This window comes from Leptonychotes weddellii, chromosome 7, assembly GCF_054177405.1.
Source record: "Leptonychotes weddellii isolate Sample4059 chromosome 7, ASM5417740v2, whole genome shotgun sequence".
NCBI classification, from domain to species: Eukaryota; Metazoa; Chordata; class Mammalia; order Carnivora; family Phocidae; genus Leptonychotes; species Leptonychotes weddellii.
This window is the reverse complement of record NC_138375.1, coordinates 454,016-473,226: the sequence shown is the minus strand read 5'-3', so window position 1 is coordinate 473,226 and position 19,211 is coordinate 454,016. Positions and strand designations below refer to the sequence as shown.

Below are 19,211 nucleotides of genomic sequence, written 5' to 3'. Positions count from 1 at the left end.
AAACTTAATAAGGAAAAACAGCCCCAATTTAAAATGGGGAAGAGATTTTAATAAACTTAAACAGGATATATGGATGGCAAATAAACACCTGAAAAGGTGTTTAGCACCACTCACCATTCGGGAAATGCAAATGAAAACCACAGGAAGATAGCACTTCATACCCAGTTAGCATGGCTCGCTCGAAAACGCGAACAATGCCCAGTGCTGGGCTGATGCAGAGAAACCGAAGCCCCGCGTGTCCGCAGTTCAAAGTAACAAGGGAATTGGAAAGTGATGCCACTTTGGAAAGCAGTTTGGCAGGTTCTTAAAAACTTGAATATATTCTTACCATTTGACGCAGCAATCCCACTGCCGGGCTCTTACTAAAGAGGGACGAGGACACCAGTGCTCGCAGGGTGGGTGTGGGAGGAGGGGAGCTGTCCCTCCGCGAGACCCCTTCCAGGGACGTGTCTGAGACACGCTTACTTGATGCTGACTAATAATGGACTGGGTTTTCTGAAAGAATAACCTGAGTATCAACAATTTCTCCTTTTTCTTCATTTTCATTTACGCAGCAAGCAGATGGCGACCAGAGCTCATCCGCACAGAGGTAGGTTGTATGCTTGCTAGAGTTGTTGGATCTGTCTGAAAGTAGGCTGCCTGCTCTTTGTAACTCAAATTACTTTGGAAAGTAATCCATCTCTGATGGGATATTTTAAAACAATGTGTAACATCGTTTCACTTAACATTAACACGTATCCACCATCTTTTTGGCTTACCTTACTTGCGAAAACTGCAATAGTTCTCCACTCCGTCTGTAACTGCTGATACCTGAACCGATATGCGAAGGTCAGTGCTCATTGATTGTGTCAATCAGAGAACATGTGGAGAGCTGAGTCCAAACCTCCTCCTTAGGACGTCTCATAACACCTGGTTTTGTGTTGCTCCCGAGGGCCCCGGAGCGCGGCTCGCACGCACACAGGCACACACGAGTTTCCCCGCGAAATCAGAGGCAGAAAGTGGCCCGTCGTGAAGGTCACGACCCAGGCTAGGCACCCACTTTAAAACGCGCACATTGAAACTGCAGCTGTGAAAAGTCGTCGAGGGACAAGAAATACGCTCACACTATGGTAGGTGTCTTAGTCCACCAGGGCTGCCGTCACAAAGGGCCACAAAACAACAGAAGTGTGTGGTCTCACTGTTCTGGAGGCTGGAGCCTGAGATCAAGGTGTCAGCAGGGTCGTGGGGCCTTGTCAGCCTCTCTCCTTGGCTTGTAGATAGAGGTTTTCTCCTTACGCCTCCTCACATTTCCTATTTTGTCCCTTTCTGGCAAGAATAATTGAAAATCAATGCACCAGGATCGTAAATTTCCATCTCAAATTTTTTTTCAGATTGCCACATCAATGAGTATTCGTTATAGAAAATTTGGAACTTACAAATATTCCCCGTGTACAGATGAAAGTCTTTCCTTCCCTCCACCCGCCAGTGTCCGCTCCTGGCATTTTGACTGGTATCTTTCAAGTCTCCCACATGTAATATTTCCATGTGCATCATGTACGTAACATTTTCTTTTATGAAATTATGATCTCGTTGTGCACGTTTTTGGGAGCCTGCTTTTAAAACTCCATGTATTGTGGAGTTTGTTCTGTTAAAAGAAGGAAGCATGAATTCACTGTTCCATTTTGAAGGTATATCCTGTTTCTCATTGTGGGGATCTTCTCATTTTCGACACAGTCTCGCCTTTCTGACGAGAAAGCGGGGAAACTTGACTTGTGGGAAGGGAGCGCGAATGTGTCAGCTTACAAACCCTCTGGGTGTGGCAGCCGATAACAGACGGGCAGCCGTTCTCTGTGGCAGGAAGCCTTTCTAGGGTAACGAGGAGTTTGTGCCCAGCGGGGCTGATGGGGGGCCTGGACGTGCCTGCAGCTCTCAGGTCACACCTGCCTAGCAGACCAGGCTCGGCGTCTGGAGACCAGGGCTTGTCTACACCTCTTGACACAACAGTGTGTAAGAAGGTGTAGGTGCTTACAGCTTCAGATGATGTTAATCACAGGCTTATTTTAGAGGAAACTCGGAGTCGGGCTTGCCAAAGCATCGCCGTCTGGGGGTAGCCATCGGACCGTCTCTTTGGCACAATTCCTTTTCGACTGCGTGCCTGTCGGAGAACATTCCACGGGTGGCTCTGCAGAAATTACCAGATAGGGTGGACTAGAGAGGGGAAGGGGCCGCACACCTGAAGCTTCAGGAACTGTGCGGGCGCTCCACCCCGCCAGCCCTCGCCGGGCCCATCCTCTGTAGCCGCACAGCAGATGAGCCCAAGCAGGGGCTCCGAACGCCTTCCCCATCTCACGGGCTCCACGCAGTGAACTGGGGCCCCTGCATCTCGCAGGACAGCAGTCAGTGTGTGGCCGGGGTCGCGTTCATTTCGGGAGGTGCTGGAGAAGAATGACAGAATTTGTGTCTTCTCACACGCTGTCACCTCCAGCCTGCAAGTCAGCAATGGAGGGCTGAATCTCTCCGCATCATCCTTCCTCACGTCTCTGAGGCCCTTCAGCGGGCCCCCCTGGGTAATTCCGTGTCATCCCACTGTGGCAGTTGAGGTCCGGGGCCCACAGCACCACCCACCGCCCCTCCTTGTTTAAAGGTCCCTGCTGCTCCTGCAGCCCCTCCCCTCGGGTGCTTCTCCCCTGCCCTCAAGGGGGTCTCCCAGGGTGCAGCGGACCTGAGGGGCTGCAGAAGAAGGGAAGGGCACAGTAAGGAGCCCGTGGGATGCTGTGGCCTGTGGCTTTCAGCAGCTGTCTGCATTCCCATTCTTGCTGACGTGTCTCTCCCCTTCCTCCTGCCCCATCCCTCCAGAGTGACGTCCAAGGAGCTCCTGCTGCCGGATACGCCCTCCTTTCAGTTGTCCGCTACCATGTACCCAGAGAATTCGTGGCTAACGGTAGGTGAGGGCGGCCATGCATGAGCCTCAGATACAGGGGTGAGAGCCAGTGCGGGATCTAAGCCTCCCCCAGGAACCCAGGGGAGGGCAGGTTTAGCTGGTTTAAAGCATTTATAATGTTCCCAGGGATGCAGCTCAAACAGGGACAATGGTGGGAGGGGAATACGAGGGAAATAAGGTGGGTAACACAAACATTCTAAACTGTGGGGCATGCGTGTGAGCAGAGAAGCGTGATAGAAAAATGGGTGTGACGAACGGAAGCATCACATGTGTGCTTGGGTGATGTGTGTGGATGTCTGCAGCCAGCACTCCAGGAAGCTCCTGGCAGGATCCTGGCCTGTCCCCCAGGGTCTAAGCAATCCACTTACTGTCCCAGCGGAAGGGCTCTCCTGCTCATCTCCCAGATCAACAGGGAGGAGGGACCTACCCAGCCCACTCTGTTCATTATGCAGCCTGGACTCAGAGTTCCATGTTGGAGATGCTGGAGGCTGGTCTTCAGTGAGGACGGGGTGTGACTGGCCAAGTCACAGTTTAAACCATGGCCAACACCATACGGCATAAGCCCTCCCTGCCACTCACTCCCATCCAGCCTCCTGCCATACCTGGAGACCGGGGTGGTGCTCCGTTCCATCCCATTGGCACCCCACCCTTGCCATCCCTTCTTGGGTGGTGGGTACCACACGACTTCTTCTGAGCGACAGGAAGGACAGCGCTCAAGCAGCAAAGTCATGATGACAGGACAGGTGTTGACCATGGGTCCCACCTGGCTGTAGCGTGTGTCCAGGGGAATGTGCTCAAGCCCTCTTCTCTGGTGAATGTGGCTCTTGAGCTCACCTCTAGAATGTGTGGTAGAGCAGTCTCAGGGCCACCTCATTCCCATCCTGTCTCAAGAATCCAAGTCAGCTGTGACCATTCAGTGCCACTCTGCTGGACACTTGTCATCCATCATCACATTTAATCCCTCTGCAGATTATCTGAGACAGATCATCATCCCACTTTGATGGCTAAGATTAGATAAGGCTGGGCTCACCTCCTAAGTGTGGGCAGAGCTTTGAGATCTCAATGGCTCAAACCCTCCCCACCTCTCGCCCAGGAGGACACATTCTCTTCTGCATTCAAAACGGTAAATACCAAATATGCACATAGGGCTTTCTAATGCAACAGTAGAAATAGCATGAGTTTGGGTTTCTTAAATATTTATATCCTTAATTCTAAATCTTCCAATGTTGAAAAATGCATTCTCACTTAAGAAAGGTAGTTACCGGGCGCCTGGGTGGCTCCGTTGTTAAGCGTCTGCCTTCGGCTCAGGTCATGATCCCAGGGTCCTGGGATCGAGTCCCACATCGGGCTCCCTGCTCGGCGGGAGGCCTGCTTCTCCCTCTCCCGCTCCCCCTGCTTGTGTTCCCTCTCTCGCTGTGTCTCTCTCTGTCAGATAAATAAATAAAAAAATAAGAAAGCAGCTGCTTTCTGCTCAGATCATGATCCCAGGGTCCTGGGATCGAGCCCCACATCGGGCTCCTTGTTCGGCGGGAGGCCTGCTTCTCTCTCTCCCGCTCCCCCTGCTTGTGTTCCCTCTCTCGCTGTGTCTCTCTCTGTCAAATAAATAAATAAAATCTAAAAAAAAAAAAAAAAGAAAAAAAAAGAAAAGATCTTCATTCTGACAATGAGCACCTATGAAATACAACAGACTTCCTGGTGGAAGACTGAATACTATCCTTCTTATGACTAGGAACAAGGTAAGGATGTCCATGCTCACTACTTTTATTTAACATTGTACTAAAGTTCTAGCCAGTGAAATAAAACAAGAAAAAGGAATAAAGAATAGAAAGTTAAACTGTATTGATCACAGACAACATGGTTCTAAAACAAAAATAAAACAAAGCAAAAAACTTTGCAAGAAGCAGCTAAAGAGCTCTCCAATAAGCTTTTCTTAAATAAATGTCACATCAGTTATTTATTTTTTTTAAGAATTTTATTTTTTATTGTTTTTTTTAAAGATTTTTTATTTATTTATTTGAGAGAGAGAGAATGAGAGACAGAGAGCATGAGAGGGGGGCGGGTCAGAGGGAGAAGCAGACTCCCCACCAAGCAGGGAGCCCGATGTGGGAATGAATCTCGGGACCCCAGGATCCTGACCCAAGCTGAAGGCAGTCGCTTAACCAACTGAGCCACCCAGGCACCCTATAATAACATTTTTTTAAAATGCTTACGATATAATGAGTGGGGAAAAGCAATATAAAATTACATTTATGGCAAATTAGCAGTTGTATAAAACAAAAATCCTATAAATGGGGAAATAAAGACTGATGGGAAATGCATTAGGATGAAGGAACTCTGGGTAAGTTTTAGTTTTCTTTTCTCTATTTTCCAAAGTGTTAAGCATATTCACATGATTCTTAGAGTAAAAATATATGAAATAATATTTAAAATTATTTTAATATTTAAAAAGAAGGAAAAGAAAAAATGGTGCATTGGACTTCATCAAAATTTAGGGTTAGATTTGAACAAACTTATGTGAAACGATGCTCAGCATCGTTCAAGATGTGGGAAAGCAAGTTGCAGCCACAAGACGAGGGTCCTGCCGTCCACTAGAATGGGGGCGACCCAACGGAGGTGCTGTCAGGGCTGGTCAGTACTCATCAGCAGAGTCGCGTCCGTCGCCGCGGGCACAGACTGTGGCTTAAGTGACAAACCCAGGATCTCCCGATCTGGAGGCTGGAAGCCTGAGATCCAGGTGTTGTCAAGGTTGGATTCTCCTCAACCCCGCACGTCCTTGCATGGCCCTTCCTCTGTGCACCTCCGTCCCCGCTGCCGCCCCGCACACAGACCCGTCACCAAGGTCAGGGCCACCAGGTGGCCTCACTTGACATGCACCCTCTGTATGGCCCTCATGGCCAATGCAGGCACACTCGGGGTGCCCCGGGGGTCGGGGCGCCAGCCGTGAAGCAGGAGGGCACAGAGAGAGGCAGGGGCGCAGGGCAGGGAGGGAGGTGCTCTCCTGCCCTGGACCCAACGTGAGCTAATAATGGACTTGGGTTTTAAGCATGTCAACCACCCCTTCGGTTCTCATGCTATGAATTATCATTTACACCCTCGCAGGACACAGGCAGCAAACTGACGTCATCTGCACCGGGGTAAGTTTGCGAGTGTCCCGGACTGTTTCCTCTGTCTGAAAAATAGCCGTGGCCTCGTCCGACCGCCATTCCCGAGGGAAGGAGTGGGATGGAGTATCTCACAGTGCTGTGGCCATGGGTCAGAAGACGGAACAGTTTCCCTGACATCACAGACAGGGTGGCCTCTGCCGTGGCTCATCACACTGGCGTTCCTTGGAAGTCAGAGTAACGCTTCTGGGCGTCGTCCCCAGGGATGTGAGCTCATGGCAAGTGTGAGTGGTGCTCATTCATCCTCCTCCCGCGAGTGCTCGTGGGTGCAGCAGCGTTGGGCGGAGTCAGGCTCACCCTCTTGTCCTCAGTCGTCCTGGGGCTGCAGCTCGGCCCGCAGCCGCGCACACAGGCCCCCCCAGGAACACACGGCCTTTCCACCCTCCCTGCCGTGGGGCCAGAAAGTGGCCCCGGACAGACCGTGGCCCGGTTTCAAGCACACGTTTTGAAGAGTAAGATCAGGTGCAGGGGAACGTACAGACTTCTGTCCCCATGACAAACCTGCACAGCCTCGACAGGCCACCTTCTCCTGGAATACTGAGTAGCAGGAGAGATTCACAGCGCCAGCGTTAACAAGCTCTGGGTCTCTTCGGCACCATTCACCCAAGCACACACTGAGCACGGGCTCCCTTCGTCCTTAAGAGGATAATTCTGTGAAACATTTTCCTAGGTGGTTTGTAGATATTGTGTCCTTCTTCCAGTGCCATTGAATGTAATTTAAAAATAAAATTAAAAAGGACAAGGCATTTACTTGAATCTCACCCACCAAACACACAGACACATAGGCCCCTCTCTGGCCCTCGCCCCCTCCCTGCCTGGCCCCCACCTGCTGAGCAGGGTGTGGGAGAGGCTGCTCCGGCCCCCCAGGGAAGCACCCTGCCCCTCCCTCTCTGCTCTTCCACACCCCTTGGCGGCCACGGCCCTGGCCCAGTCTCCTGGGGGGGCCTCTGCTGGGACCATGAAGGTGATGGTGCTGATGGTGGAGTCAGATGGCCATGCTGGGGATGCGGACAGGGATGAGGACAGGTTATTGGAGGGGATGGGAAGGAGGCTATTCTCTTGCTCCGGAGAGACACCCACACATGGTGCTTGTGTGAACTGGTCCATGTTCCGCTGGGTGTCCCTGAGACCTCCGGACTGGTCAGGACACCTGGCGTCATCCTGCACCGAGCTGGCTTCCTTCGTTCCAACCCAGCAGCCCTGGGTCACGGGGCAACGAAAACGCTATTAGTCCTTTTTTGTTGCAGAAAATATTTCCGTGGTAACCTAACAGTTTGGATCCAGGTGACCAGTTGGCACTTTAGACACCCCCCTACCCCCTGCTCCCTGGGCCTGCAGGAGCAGGTGGAGTCTCAGGCCTGGAGCCAGGCCAGGGGAGAACATACCCACCCAGGGCCTCGGTGGGTGCTCATCACGGGCACGTGTTAGTGGGGAACTTGGTAGAACTTCATGCAGCGTCTCTTCCTGATGGTCAGACAGACTTACTGGTCTGTTCATCTGTTGGGGATGTTCAGTTCGCTGACTGTATAGAAATCAGCCAGACAGAATGAATATATGAATAAGGAGGATCTATCCCACAGATGAAGCTACTTCTGTCTGGCTTTAAAGGCGTCTCACGCGGCCGAAGTCCACCAGGTGGTTTGTTTTAATTTTCTGCTGTGGTGGAGGCGCAGGGTCCTTCCCACAGGAGCCCCCTGCTTGTCTCTTCCGCAGGACTTGCCCCAGGCACTCAAACAGCTCCCAGCTGCTGCCTGTTCCGCTGCCGCAGACAAGAGGGGACCCCAGCAGGGAGACGTCCTGCAGGGTCCCCGTGTACTCACCGACACAGTGAGGGCCTCCTTGGTAATGTCTTTCTCCTCCCCATCCCGCTCTAGCAGACCCAGGAGGAAGGTGCTCCTGTCGCGGTCCGAGTCCTCAAGCCTGAGGTCCACCACCACCGCCAGCCCAGAGAGCGCCCTGTCGCTGCAGGTGAGCCCAGGATTGCTGACGACCGAGCTCAGATGCAGGGGTGAGACCCTGGGTCCCCCCAAAGCTGGGGTCGGCATCGTATTCCGGATGCTCGTTGCACTCGCGCTCAGTGCTTCTTGGGCACCGGGGTGCTGCTCAAAGGGCAGCAAAGGTGTGTGTGGAGTAGGAGGAAACGTGAAGGGCAGATCATGCTCCTGACGTGGGGCCCGTGCGTGCGGGATAGAGGCAGATGGAGTCCCCACGCGGTGCCCCTGAGCCAAGCCTTGTATGCGCGCTCGGGGGACGCATGCTGGTACGATAGAGGATATAGGGCTGGACGCTCGCTGCGGTAGACTCCCAGGGGTGGTGTTTCAGAGGTGTTCTTTGTGTGATCCTTTCAACTTTCTGTGTGTTTGAGCTTGTCGTAGCCCATGCTGGGGAATAGCTCTGCAGGAAGCAGAAGGGGCGTGAAGAGGGGGTGTGTGTAACTGATGGTCACCAGAGCGTGTGAGCATGTGTGGGAGCCACACGTGGGCTGGAGCGAGGACGCCTGCTAAGAAGGGCTGGCGGCCCCAGGACTGGGTGTGGGCGGCCTGCGTGGTGCAGCAGCAGGTCAGGGAGGCACCGCATGGTGCTGGCCCTGCCAGCAGGTGAGTACAGACCCTGGCGGGGCAGGGCTGCTGGGAACACGGCTCCCCAGGTGCTCCCTTCCAGAGTGACCCATGGGACTGCCCACCGCCCCCAGCCCGTGGGGCCCAAGGCTCAGGACAATGCTCTTGAGCCCTTGGCTTTGAGCTTGGAGAGCCCCCTCCCAACTAAGGAGACTCAGACCCCAGCCCTCAGATGGCCATGCACGGTCACTGAGCCCACACCCCAGACCAGCCTGGGGCCTCCTCCCCACTGTAGGCTCCGTCCAGAACCCGCATGTGATCCTGATTCCCTGTGCGCCCGGCTTCCCGCCAGGCCCACCTCCCTGTGGGTGACCCCAACGCCTGTAGCTCTCAGCCAAGTGGTTAGAAAAGAATGGGCCCCATAAGGGGCACTTGGACTTTGGGTCCATTCTGGTGTGGAGATGTTACTGGTCCCACACCCCAGAGGAAGTTTCTTAAACCCCACTGAGTCCCTGGGTCTCCACGAGGACACTCGCTGCGGTAGACTCCCAGGGGTGGCGTTTCAGAGGAGGTTAGGGCGTAGGGCTGTCACTTCCCAGAGCAGGATGTGCGAGGACTCAGTGAGAGGTTGTGAGCACTTCTGCCAGCGTCAGGCTCAGACTGGTGCTCAGTAAATGCTAGCCCCCCGCCCCAACACCTTGTTTTAGACCTTGGTGCACATTAAGCATAATCCTTGTCTGGGACACAGACTCATCATTGATCTATGCAAACCCTGCTTTCTAAATTTACTCCATATTTCCTTTATTTTTGGTGTCAGAGGAAGCACCAACAACCCAAGAAAAGGCAGGGTCCTGATGAGGTCTACATCTGCATATGCGGCCCCAGTCACTCTCTTTGTTCTTGTGTTTTCCTTTTACTTCCGTGTTTCAGATCATACCTATTCCTAAAAAATACATACATGCAATTCATTGGTTACTCTTTGTTTCACAGAAAGGACACAGTGTATATGTGATGTTTGGAATTTGGGGGAATCACCTTTTCACTTACTACTTAATGGTCAAGTTGGCTGTGCCCTGTCTCGTGCTGCTGAGTCCCTTTGCCTTCCTTCTGTGACTCTTTCTTCCTGCCCCACACTCACTCGGCCCCTCTGCTGTGGGCGCGCAGGATGGACACCCCTGTATGGTCTCTGTAACGAGCAGCGACTCTGCAAGATAAGGCCAGACTCTTTTCTAAAGGGGGTGCGCAGTCTGCACTCCCACAGAAGTGTATATGAAACCCTGTTGGTCCATATCCTCCCCAACACCTGGGGCCCAAACCCAGTGGTGCGGGCTGGTGGCTTCCTGTCCCTCCCAGAATTACCCCCATGACTGACGATGCTGGACGTGCATTAACCATGTAAGTTTCCTCCTATGGGACGTGCTTGCTCTTGTCCTTGGTCCATTTTCCTGTCATGCTCTTTCTGCTTTTCTTTTTTTTTTTTTTTTAAAGATTTTATTTATTTGAGAGAGAGAGAATGAGTGAGAGAGAGTGCACATGAGAGAGGGGAGGGTCAGAGGGAGAAGCAGACTCCCTGCCTAGCAGGGAGCCCGATGCGGGACTCGATCCCGGGACTCCAGGATCATGACCCGAGCCGAAGGCAGTCGCCTAACCAACTGAGCCACCCAGGCGTCCCTCTTTCTGCTTTTCTTACAGATTTATTTGAATTCTTTATATATTCTTGATACAAACCACTCGTTAGTTGGGTGAATTACAGATAGGGTGTCACAGAGCAGCTTGAATCCATGCTCCGTTTAACCTGACGTTTGATGAGCCTGAGCCATACCTTTCAATATACTCACACTTACACATATTTTACAATAATGCTTCTTGGTCTCGATTCATCTTTAACCCAAGCATCTAAAAGAGAGTCATCTGTACTTTCTACTACAAGTTTTCAACACTGAATTTTGAGAGTTGAGTTCTGTGTGGTTCACTGGTGGGTTTGGTGTGAGGTACCGATCCAGCGTCATCCCTCCCCTGTGGGTTTCTGTTGTTCCAGCTGCAGTCACAAAACACCAAATGGACCCTCTTTTCCCCACTGATCTGTTTTCTGTATGCCTCATATGTTTTTTATTCCACAATAAAAATGTATTGTATTTAGCTGAATTTGCATACTGTGCCGTTTTTATTCCCTTCTTTCCTTCTTATATTTTTTAGTTATCTTCTTACTGGTTACCTTGGGGATTATAATTAACATCTTTAACTTATAAGAGTCTATGTTGAATAATACCAACTTAATTTCAATACCCTACAAATACTCTGCTCCTATACATCTCCATCCCTCTTCTTTTATACTCTTAATGTCACAGATTACATCTTTACACATTGTGTGCCTATTAGGAAAGACTTATAATTATTGTCTTATGAATAAGTCTTTTAAATTGCATGGAGAAGAAGAGGACCTACAAACCCCAAGTATAACAACCTTGGCTTATATATTAACCCGTGCGGTTATCTTTACCAGTTCTTTATTTCTTCTACTGCGTAAAGCCTCCATTTTAGCCCAAAAAGCTCCCTTTAGTATTTCTTATAGGGAAGGTCTGTTGGTCATGAATTCTCTCAGCTTTTGTTTACCTAAGAATGTCTTAATTTCTCCTGTATCCTCAAAAGACGGTTTTGTTGGATTTAGAATTCTTGGTTGGCAGATTTTATTTTCCTTACAGGACGTTAAATGTGCCCTCAGGCTTCCATGATTTCTGATGAGAAATCAGCTGTTGATCTTACTGAGGCTCCTTATATAGGATTAACCACTTCTCTTTCGCTGCTTTCAGAATCCTTTCTGGGGTTCTGAAAAATCTAGCAGTGCTGTGGCTGCTCGGTGTGGACGTATGCATTTATCTTGCTTGGAGTCAGTTGAGCATCTTGGATGTGTAGATCCATACCTTCCATCACATTTGGGAAGCATGCAGCCAGTGTTTCTTCAGTTATTTTTCTCTCTGCCCCTCTCTTCTCCTTCTGGGCCTCAGGTCCACCAGGTGCTGTTCATGTTCCTTCATTCCATTTTCTCCCTGGTCCCCAGACTGGATAATTTCAGTTGTCTTCGAGCTCACTGATCCTTTCTTCTCCTGCTCAAATGTGGTGAGCTCTACTAGTGAATGTTTAATTTCACAGTTTTCAGTGGTAGAATTTCTGTGTGGTTCCTTTTTGTAATTCCTATCTCTTTATTGATATTCTTTACGTTTATTCAGTATTTTCCTGATTTCCTTTAGTTCTTCATCTTGGCTCATTGAGCATATTTAAGACAGCTGATTTAATGTCTTAAATGTCTGGGCTTCTGGGAAATTCTGTCAAATTCTTTTTCTCCTTTGAATGGGCCACATTGTCTTATTTCTTTGTATGTTTTATAATTTTTTGTTGAGAACTGGGTATTCTGAGTATTATAATGTGGAAGTCTGGACATCAGATTCTCCCACTGCTCAGGAATTGTAGGTTTTTGAACTATCAGATTGTGACTCTTCCAAACTGCTTTTGCAAAGTATGTATTTCCTGTTGTGAAGTTTCTCTGACTATCTGTGTGGTCAGCCAGTGATATCCTTAAATGTCTGGCTGCAAATAAGAAGAATAAATGTTCCGATCGATGGCCCTGAAGGAGCTACTGCTGCCATGGTGGCCAAGACAAGAGAGCAGCCGTGCCGGCCCCTCAGGGCATGACCAGACCCAACCAAAAGGCACAACGCCCACGTTTTGGAGTACAGAGTTCCCGCTGCCTGCCCAAGCGTTAGCTGCTCCAGGAATGAGGGCTGTTCTCCAGCAGCCACAGGACTGAGGGTGGGTGGTCACTGGCTTGCACGCATGGCTCACTCAGGAGGGACAGGTAGCATCCCTTCCCTGGTGCTGCGCATTGTCACTGTGTCTGGTCCAGTTCCAGAATCTGGAACAGTCGACCCCGGTGGCTCTCCTCAGCATAGTGGCTCCTTCGAGGAGGACTGGTCTCTCATGCTTCCTGCTCCAGCACTTTGTTCTCAAGTGAAGGATGCTGATGCACACACTGGCACAATCGTCACCGCCGTCCCCACAAATCTCTACCCCACAGCCCTCCACCACTCTGCTGCCAAGCTCTGTGTTGTTTTTGCTTTCATTCTAAACCAGCAGTGTGCTTCCCTGTATTTTCGGTAATACCTTGATCACCTTTGCTTCCTGAGCCCCATCCCCTCCTCTACTGGGATTGCTGCCCACTCTGTGGCCACCTTTGGTGGACGCCCTGCTGTCACCCGTGGGCCGGGAAGTTTGACGGCAGCGGTCGCCCGTCTGGCTGCTCGGCCTGCGGCGCCCCCAGGTACCCGCCAGAGCCCTGCCCGCACGTCAGCAGCACCATCCTCTCTGAGGGATCCCCTGGGGGCCTCCCCATCCCGACAGCATGCTCCTCACACCTCGGCTTTCTGTAGCCTGTTGCCATTTGCTTCCTCTTCTTCAGGGGATGGTTGTCCCTCATCAGCAAGGGCTTGCCTTTTGTTTCTTATAAAGTTGTATCTTTACTCATTCATGCATCAGTTTGTATCTTGACTGTAATTCTCAAGGGCTGGCTCGGGGAGGCACACCCCAGATTTAGAAGTCTCTCAGAAGCACTTGTACTTGGAGGTCTTTCAAAACCTTCAAGGGAAAATTGTGCACAGCCACAGTGTCTGGTCCCTGCTGCACGCAGGCCCGAGTTAGAATGAGCGTCGTCCCTGGCCCTCTGGCCAGCCCACGTGGATGGGATAATAAGTCACCTGTTGCCTGGCCTGGCAGCACCAGGGCAAAATAAGCCTCCTGCTTTCCGGAGGTGGAGTGAAGACACTCGGGGCTCCTGGGTAGCCAGGACTTACCCCGGCAAGCAGCGTGTGCAGTGAAGGCGCCCAGCGAGGGGTGTCCTCTGCTGTCCTTGTTGCCCCTTCCTCATGCTGGGGGTCCACATGGGCCCCTCGGCCCCTGTGAGACGCTCCCACTCATTAGGCAAAGCACTACTTGGCTCCATCGTGATGCGCGTGCAGAGGGAGAAGCCAACCCCCCCCCCAGTGCACTCCTGTCAGCAGCCCCACACAGAAGTGAGTGCTCTGAACTCAGGTGGTGGGTGATTGCCTGCGTCCAGCTCGTGGGGGCAGAGCCGGGTTTGTGTGCCCCCTTTGGCAGGGCAACAAATCTTGCATCCATATTCCCTGCTACTTCTCTCTCTGCAGGTTTCAAAGGATCAACAGCAAGAAACAAGGCAACCTATGAGAGGAGACGGTACGGTGTCTCACAGTCTGGGTGTTGAGATCTACCCAAGCTTGATTCTCTAGAGCTAAATATTCTCCACGGAAGAAAAAAAAAAGAGGGAGAAATCACCAATGGAGGGTCAAGGGCTGGGACACTGTGTTCCCAGAGGACAAGCTTGAGCTCACGTAGAGCGTCTGCAGACGGCGCCTGGCGTCTCCATGCTTGCCCGCCCCCTGCTGTGTGTGCCACAAGGCAGCAGGTCCGCGAGGTGGGGCCAGACACCTAGCGGATGCATCAGCTGGCAGAGCGTCTGCAAAGAGCTGGCATCCTTCTGTGTGGCCACAAGTCTGAGCCGTGGGCCCCGAAGAGCAGTGGTGGCCGACTTACTAACGGGGGCACAGAGCAAGGGCCACGCTGAGTCTGAGTAATGACCAGAGCCTGACGTGCTCTGTAGGAGCTCAGACTCGGCCTCCCGTGCGCTGTCTGTCCAGTGATGGCGTTGTTCACACGCGGGATCCTTGCAGGGTGCTTCTGACGTGGTGTCCCCTCATCTAAGAAAACTTTCACCACAGTGATGCCTCCCTTCAGAGCACGCAGCGCCTGAGTATGTTCACCTTTTCAACACGCCCTTGGTGAGGAATCAGCGGCTCCTATTTCTAGAAAAGCAGGCTGAGAAGGGTGAGTTTGATTTCTGTGTGATTCCAGAGAGGACTCAAGTTGGATTTTAAGGATCATAAACTAAAAACAACTGTTGTAAGTGACGGGGGGGTCTGAGCCTCAGGTCCAGTCACATGGCAGCTTGGCTCCCAGATGGGCTGACACCACGGGGGTGTGTGTGTGCATGCCGTGGGTGCTCATGGATTGCTGAGAAGCTGGGGATCCTCAGGCCAGGGACAGAGGCAAAGACAAACCCAAAGAAAACCCCGTGGGCATGGCTTCCCCTGGTGAACTCGATTTTCACACTTTCCAGGAGGGAGAGAGAGGACCAAGCTCAGAGCACAGCCAGAATGGGAGGCCAAGAACTTGTCCCATAAAACTGGGACCCCAGATGGCTATACCCGCATTGTGGTGGCAAACCAGAAGGAACCCCGTTGTCCACTCCCACGGGACGCAAGAAAAATCAGCCCCATCTCAAACCTGGCGAAGGGCCCACTCTGTACCCCTGCACCGAGGGGCTCTGCTTGCCTGCCTCGGGTGTTCATGGTGAAAGGGCCGAGAAAATCTCTGCCAACAGCTTGGAAGGACAGACTATCCCCAAACTCCTCAGGCTGAGGATTAACTTGGAGCGATTCTGGACTGGTCATCACAGGTGCCAGGAGGAGCGAGGAAGAACTGAGCCATTCTCATCCCACACGGCTGTGCCCTCAGGAAAGCCAAGGCCACGGCAGAGACAGACACACGAGGGCATCCGGCTTGCAGGCCAAACGCAAAGTAACTGGGCTTATTGTTTTGGGAAACAAAAGGCAAAGTGAAAAACATCTGAAGAGAACAGAAAACTGTTGTTTAATTTATGAGCGTATCTGAAAAAGAACCAAATAAAACTTAGGGCTGCAGAAAACGTCACGGAGGCTCAACAGTCCACTGATGGGTTTAGCAGCATGTTGTCAGTCAGTTGGAACCTGTGAGCTTGAAATCAGAACTGGGGAGTCACCTGGCACATGAAGGCAGGTGCAGAATGTGGAGGACCGTGAACAAGGTGGGGCTGGGGTGTGCGGTGTGACTGGGGTCCCGGGAAGAGGAGGGGGAGGTGTTTGCAGAGATGAGCCTGAGAACCCTACAGATTCTCGGAGTCTGATGAGTCCAGGAATGGCAAATAAGATTCTAGATACGTCGTAAGTCAACCAGCAACCACCAGAGAGAGACAAAGAAAATGCGTATTTTTAAATATCTGGTGATACAAGACAGAGTCCCTTCCAGGGAATATTGATTACCTTCACTCATCCTAACGGAAGCCTTCAGTATGGTGGGGCACCCAGCCCAGGGCTCTCTTCTTGGCTGATGTACATCTTAGGCTGAAGGCGAAGCAGGCATTTCTACATCAAGGAATCCTGGGGAATGAAAATAGGCCATTTTCAAGAGCGTTTTTAAAAGTGAGGTCCCTAGGAATAAATCGAACAAAAGACATGCAAGACTTACAGAGAAAAGGATAAAACTTAGAACACTTTGGGGAACCCTGAGGAATGCAGACAGACCCCACTTGCGGAGTGGGCACTGTGGTGCTGAGACGCCAGGCTCCCAGGTAGGCCAGTGCCAGACTCCAGCAGCAGACGCTGCTTCTGAAATGTGTATGGGATTGCAAAGCGTCAAGGACAGCCAAGAACCCGAAGAAGAGGGGCAGTTCAGGATGGCTAGCCATGCCGCTTCTCTAAAGCTTGCTGGTTAAAGACAGCATGGCACCTGTGTGGAGATCACTGCGGAGCCGCCGTGGAGGCTTCTGATGCCGCGAGCACATCCACGCGCACAGGAACACTAAGTTCCTGGCAGAAGCTGGCTGACGAGCGGGGGTGTGTAGGTTTTGACAAATGCTGCTGGGAAGTTCGGGGCCACGCGGGAAAAACACTAATGAAATTAGAGCCCTACCTCATACTATTCGCACAAATTAATCTCACGTGGACTAAAGACGTATGTGTGAAGCTGTAAAAACTGGAAGGTACTACTGGGTAATATCTTTATGTCCTCCTGGTATCTGAGGATTTGGTCAGTAGGATTTTCTTAAAGGCGCTAGCCACATAGGAAGGCAGACGTAAATTAGGCCACGCCGAAATGAAGGACTTCTGGATACATCAGAGAGGCTGCCATCAGAAAGGGAAGAGTCACACCCAAAACTGGAAACGTGTTTGTAAGTTATGTCCAAAACTGACGAAGGACTAGTATCCAGAATATATAAAGAACTATGACCCCGTAAGAAAACAAATGACCAGCGACGAATGGGCACTTCACAGAAGAGGGGACCCAGAAGCCGGCAAACAGGAAAAGTGCTCAACTGTCCCGGTCATCAGGGAAATGCGACTGAAAGCCGTGCGAGGTGGCGAGATGTTCCATCACGGGAGCAGGGACTGGCGAGGGTGGACCCGGACGTGCACGCGGCGGGTGGGCTGGCCCAGCACGGTGCCCTGCAGAGCGCAGCTGTGGGAGCCCCCACAGCCCCGTTCTGGGCGCAGGTCTGGAGAAAGGCCTGCCCGCGGCACTGGGAGTCCAGAGCATTGCTGGGCCGCTGAGATGCCCAGCACGGGAGGCCCCCCGCCCCGGGGACGCCCCCACGAGGCAGCAATGGGACGAATGCGGGCACGTGTCAGGGGAGCACCCAGCACCTGTGGGAACGGAGGGTCCCGGGACACACAGGAGCCCCTGGCCCTGGGGGTCCTCATCTCATCACTCCTGTGAACGTACATCCGTGTGCTCCCCACCCTCCTGCAGGTGGGATATCGCTCATGGAAAAGACCATGTGTGGGCATTCGCATCCCCTTCTCAGCTCCGGCAGCCGCTCACCGCAGGGCAGGGGTGAGCGGAGGGAGCCTCGCCGGGGAGGAGGGTTCTCGCCGCCCTGCTCTGTGGGGCTCTGTGTGCAGGTGTCCTGTGCAGGGCCGGCCGCCCTCCCGGCCAAAGGTCAGGACTCCGGCTCCAGGAACCCCGCCTTGGCCTTCCTGGCGAGGGGCCGACCCTGCACCCCTGCACCAAGGGCCGGGCGGGCCCTCTGCTTGCCTGCCGCGGCGGCGTTCATGGTGGCTTATCCTCTGCTCTGCAGGAGCCAAGGCGCCCACGCCGGAGCCGCCCTCCTTCAGGATCCCGTCTCGGGAGTCGGACCTGGAGAACCTCATGCCCCTGTATCGGCTGCCATGCAGCCACCAGAATGTGCTGTCCGGGGAGGGCGCCCGCTGCGGGGGCCGGCAGAGCCCGGCTGGGGCGCCCGCCACCTCCAGCCACGAGCCACGAGGGGAGCAGGCCGTCCAGGGCTCGTGCCGTCTCCAGGACGGCCAGCCTCCAGGGGCGACACCGGAGGTGGCTCAGGCCGGCGTCGCTCCGTTCGGCCAGGCTGAGGGCCCGCCCGCGGTGCGGGGAGAGACCGGGGTCCGCCTGTGTCCCCCCGGGGAAGCCCGTGATCCCGACGCCTGATGGCCTGGGGGGCTCACCGCTGTGCTCAGAGGGCAGCGCGTCCTCGAGGGTCCCGGGCTGTCCCTCCTCCTGCACAGACACCAGGGGTGCCCGGCGGCCTGTTCCTGCGGAGGGCAGCCCGGGCTCTGGCTGTGGAAAGTCAGGCCGAGGAAGGGAACCGAGCGCCTCCTTGGATCCCGGCCACGTGGAAGCCTTCCCTGGAACGTGCATCTCGCTCAGCGTGGAAGCCGTGTTGTAACGCACGGAGTTTCCCGAACACGCCCACATGTTGTGCCAGGACTCAGGGCCCGGGGTGCTGTTTTCACGTGTGTTGATTAGCAATGGTAACTGCTAGGGACTTAAGCAGCTTTTAAGGAAATTCTTCAGAATTTCTTAGGAAGCTGTATTGCAGGAAATAATAGAAATTAATTTTATTGGCAATAAACTTTAAATCAGTCTTGGTGAATTTTACATTCTTGGGCTTCAGGTGGTCTTTTGGGGGGCTGGTGAGGATTCGTGGCCGAGCCCCTCCGCCCCCCCAACCTGAGCCATCTGGCGCTGGGCCCTCAAGTCCAGTGTGAATGAGGCCCGGGTCTGGGCCTGCAGAACCGGCTCCCAAGCCTGCCCCCAGGTGGGAGAAGCCCCAGCCCACCCCCGCCACCCCCAGCTCCCAGGCTTGCGGGGCGCTAGCCTGAGTTAGGCCTGCCGTGGGCAGTGACCCTCCGTGGGCCCAGTGGTGGCCACCTGTTTCTCTGAGCGCTTTGCTGTGGCTCCAGTCTGAACCCGTGGGCCCCACGCTGCACCACCACGGGCAGGCTTCCTGGAGGAGGTGTGCTCTGGCGTGGGCTCCTTTACCTTCCATGCCTCGGTTCCTCCGACAGGCACCCTGTGATAAGTCAGCCTGCCCACCTGTGTGGTCTCGCCTCGGGCGGCCACATGCGGTGTCAGCTGACACGCAGGAAGCCCCCCGCCTGCGCCCCCCCATCATGCACGCCCTCACCTGCTGACCTCCCACCCCATCCTGCAGTCATCATTTCCACCCTTCCCTCCTGATAGGCCATGTTTGCCCTTGGAGGGCCCCCGGGAGACCCCCTCCAGGTGGGCCAGCCCCTCCTGAAGGAACCCCCTTCCCTGCTTCTTTATCTCCCTGCCCTGCCTCTAAGCCTCCGGAGACCTGCTCCCCCTGATTACTTGAAACTGGGTCTTGGCCCCCACAGGGCAGTTGCCCTGACCTTGTGTCCTGAGAGCCTCCAAGTCCACACAGGC

The 19,211-nt window shown here is 53.3% G+C and overlaps 1 protein-coding gene across 4 annotated transcripts in view; it reads left to right on the top strand.

The window, feature by feature from the left end:
• Positions 1-18,402, top strand: part of LOC102726438 (uncharacterized) — a 41,452-nt gene extending 23,050 nt beyond the window's left edge. For 2 of the 4 annotated variants that reach the window (XM_081825837.1, XM_081825835.1), the window contains 6 exons: positions 555-589; positions 2,836-2,920; positions 6,020-6,054; positions 7,956-8,049; positions 13,835-13,883; positions 17,271-18,402. In XM_081825837.1, the coding sequence (XP_081681963.1) occupies positions 555-589; positions 2,836-2,920; positions 6,020-6,054; positions 7,956-8,049; positions 13,835-13,883; positions 17,271-17,890 (918 nt within the window). In that variant the 3' untranslated portion in view covers positions 17,891-18,402. The remainder of the gene's footprint in view (positions 1-554; positions 590-2,835; positions 2,921-6,019; positions 6,055-7,955; positions 8,050-13,834; positions 13,884-17,270) is intronic. The other 2 variants (XM_081825838.1, XM_081825836.1) reach the window with 2 other exon arrangements.
• Positions 18,403-19,211: the final 809 nt, after the last annotated feature.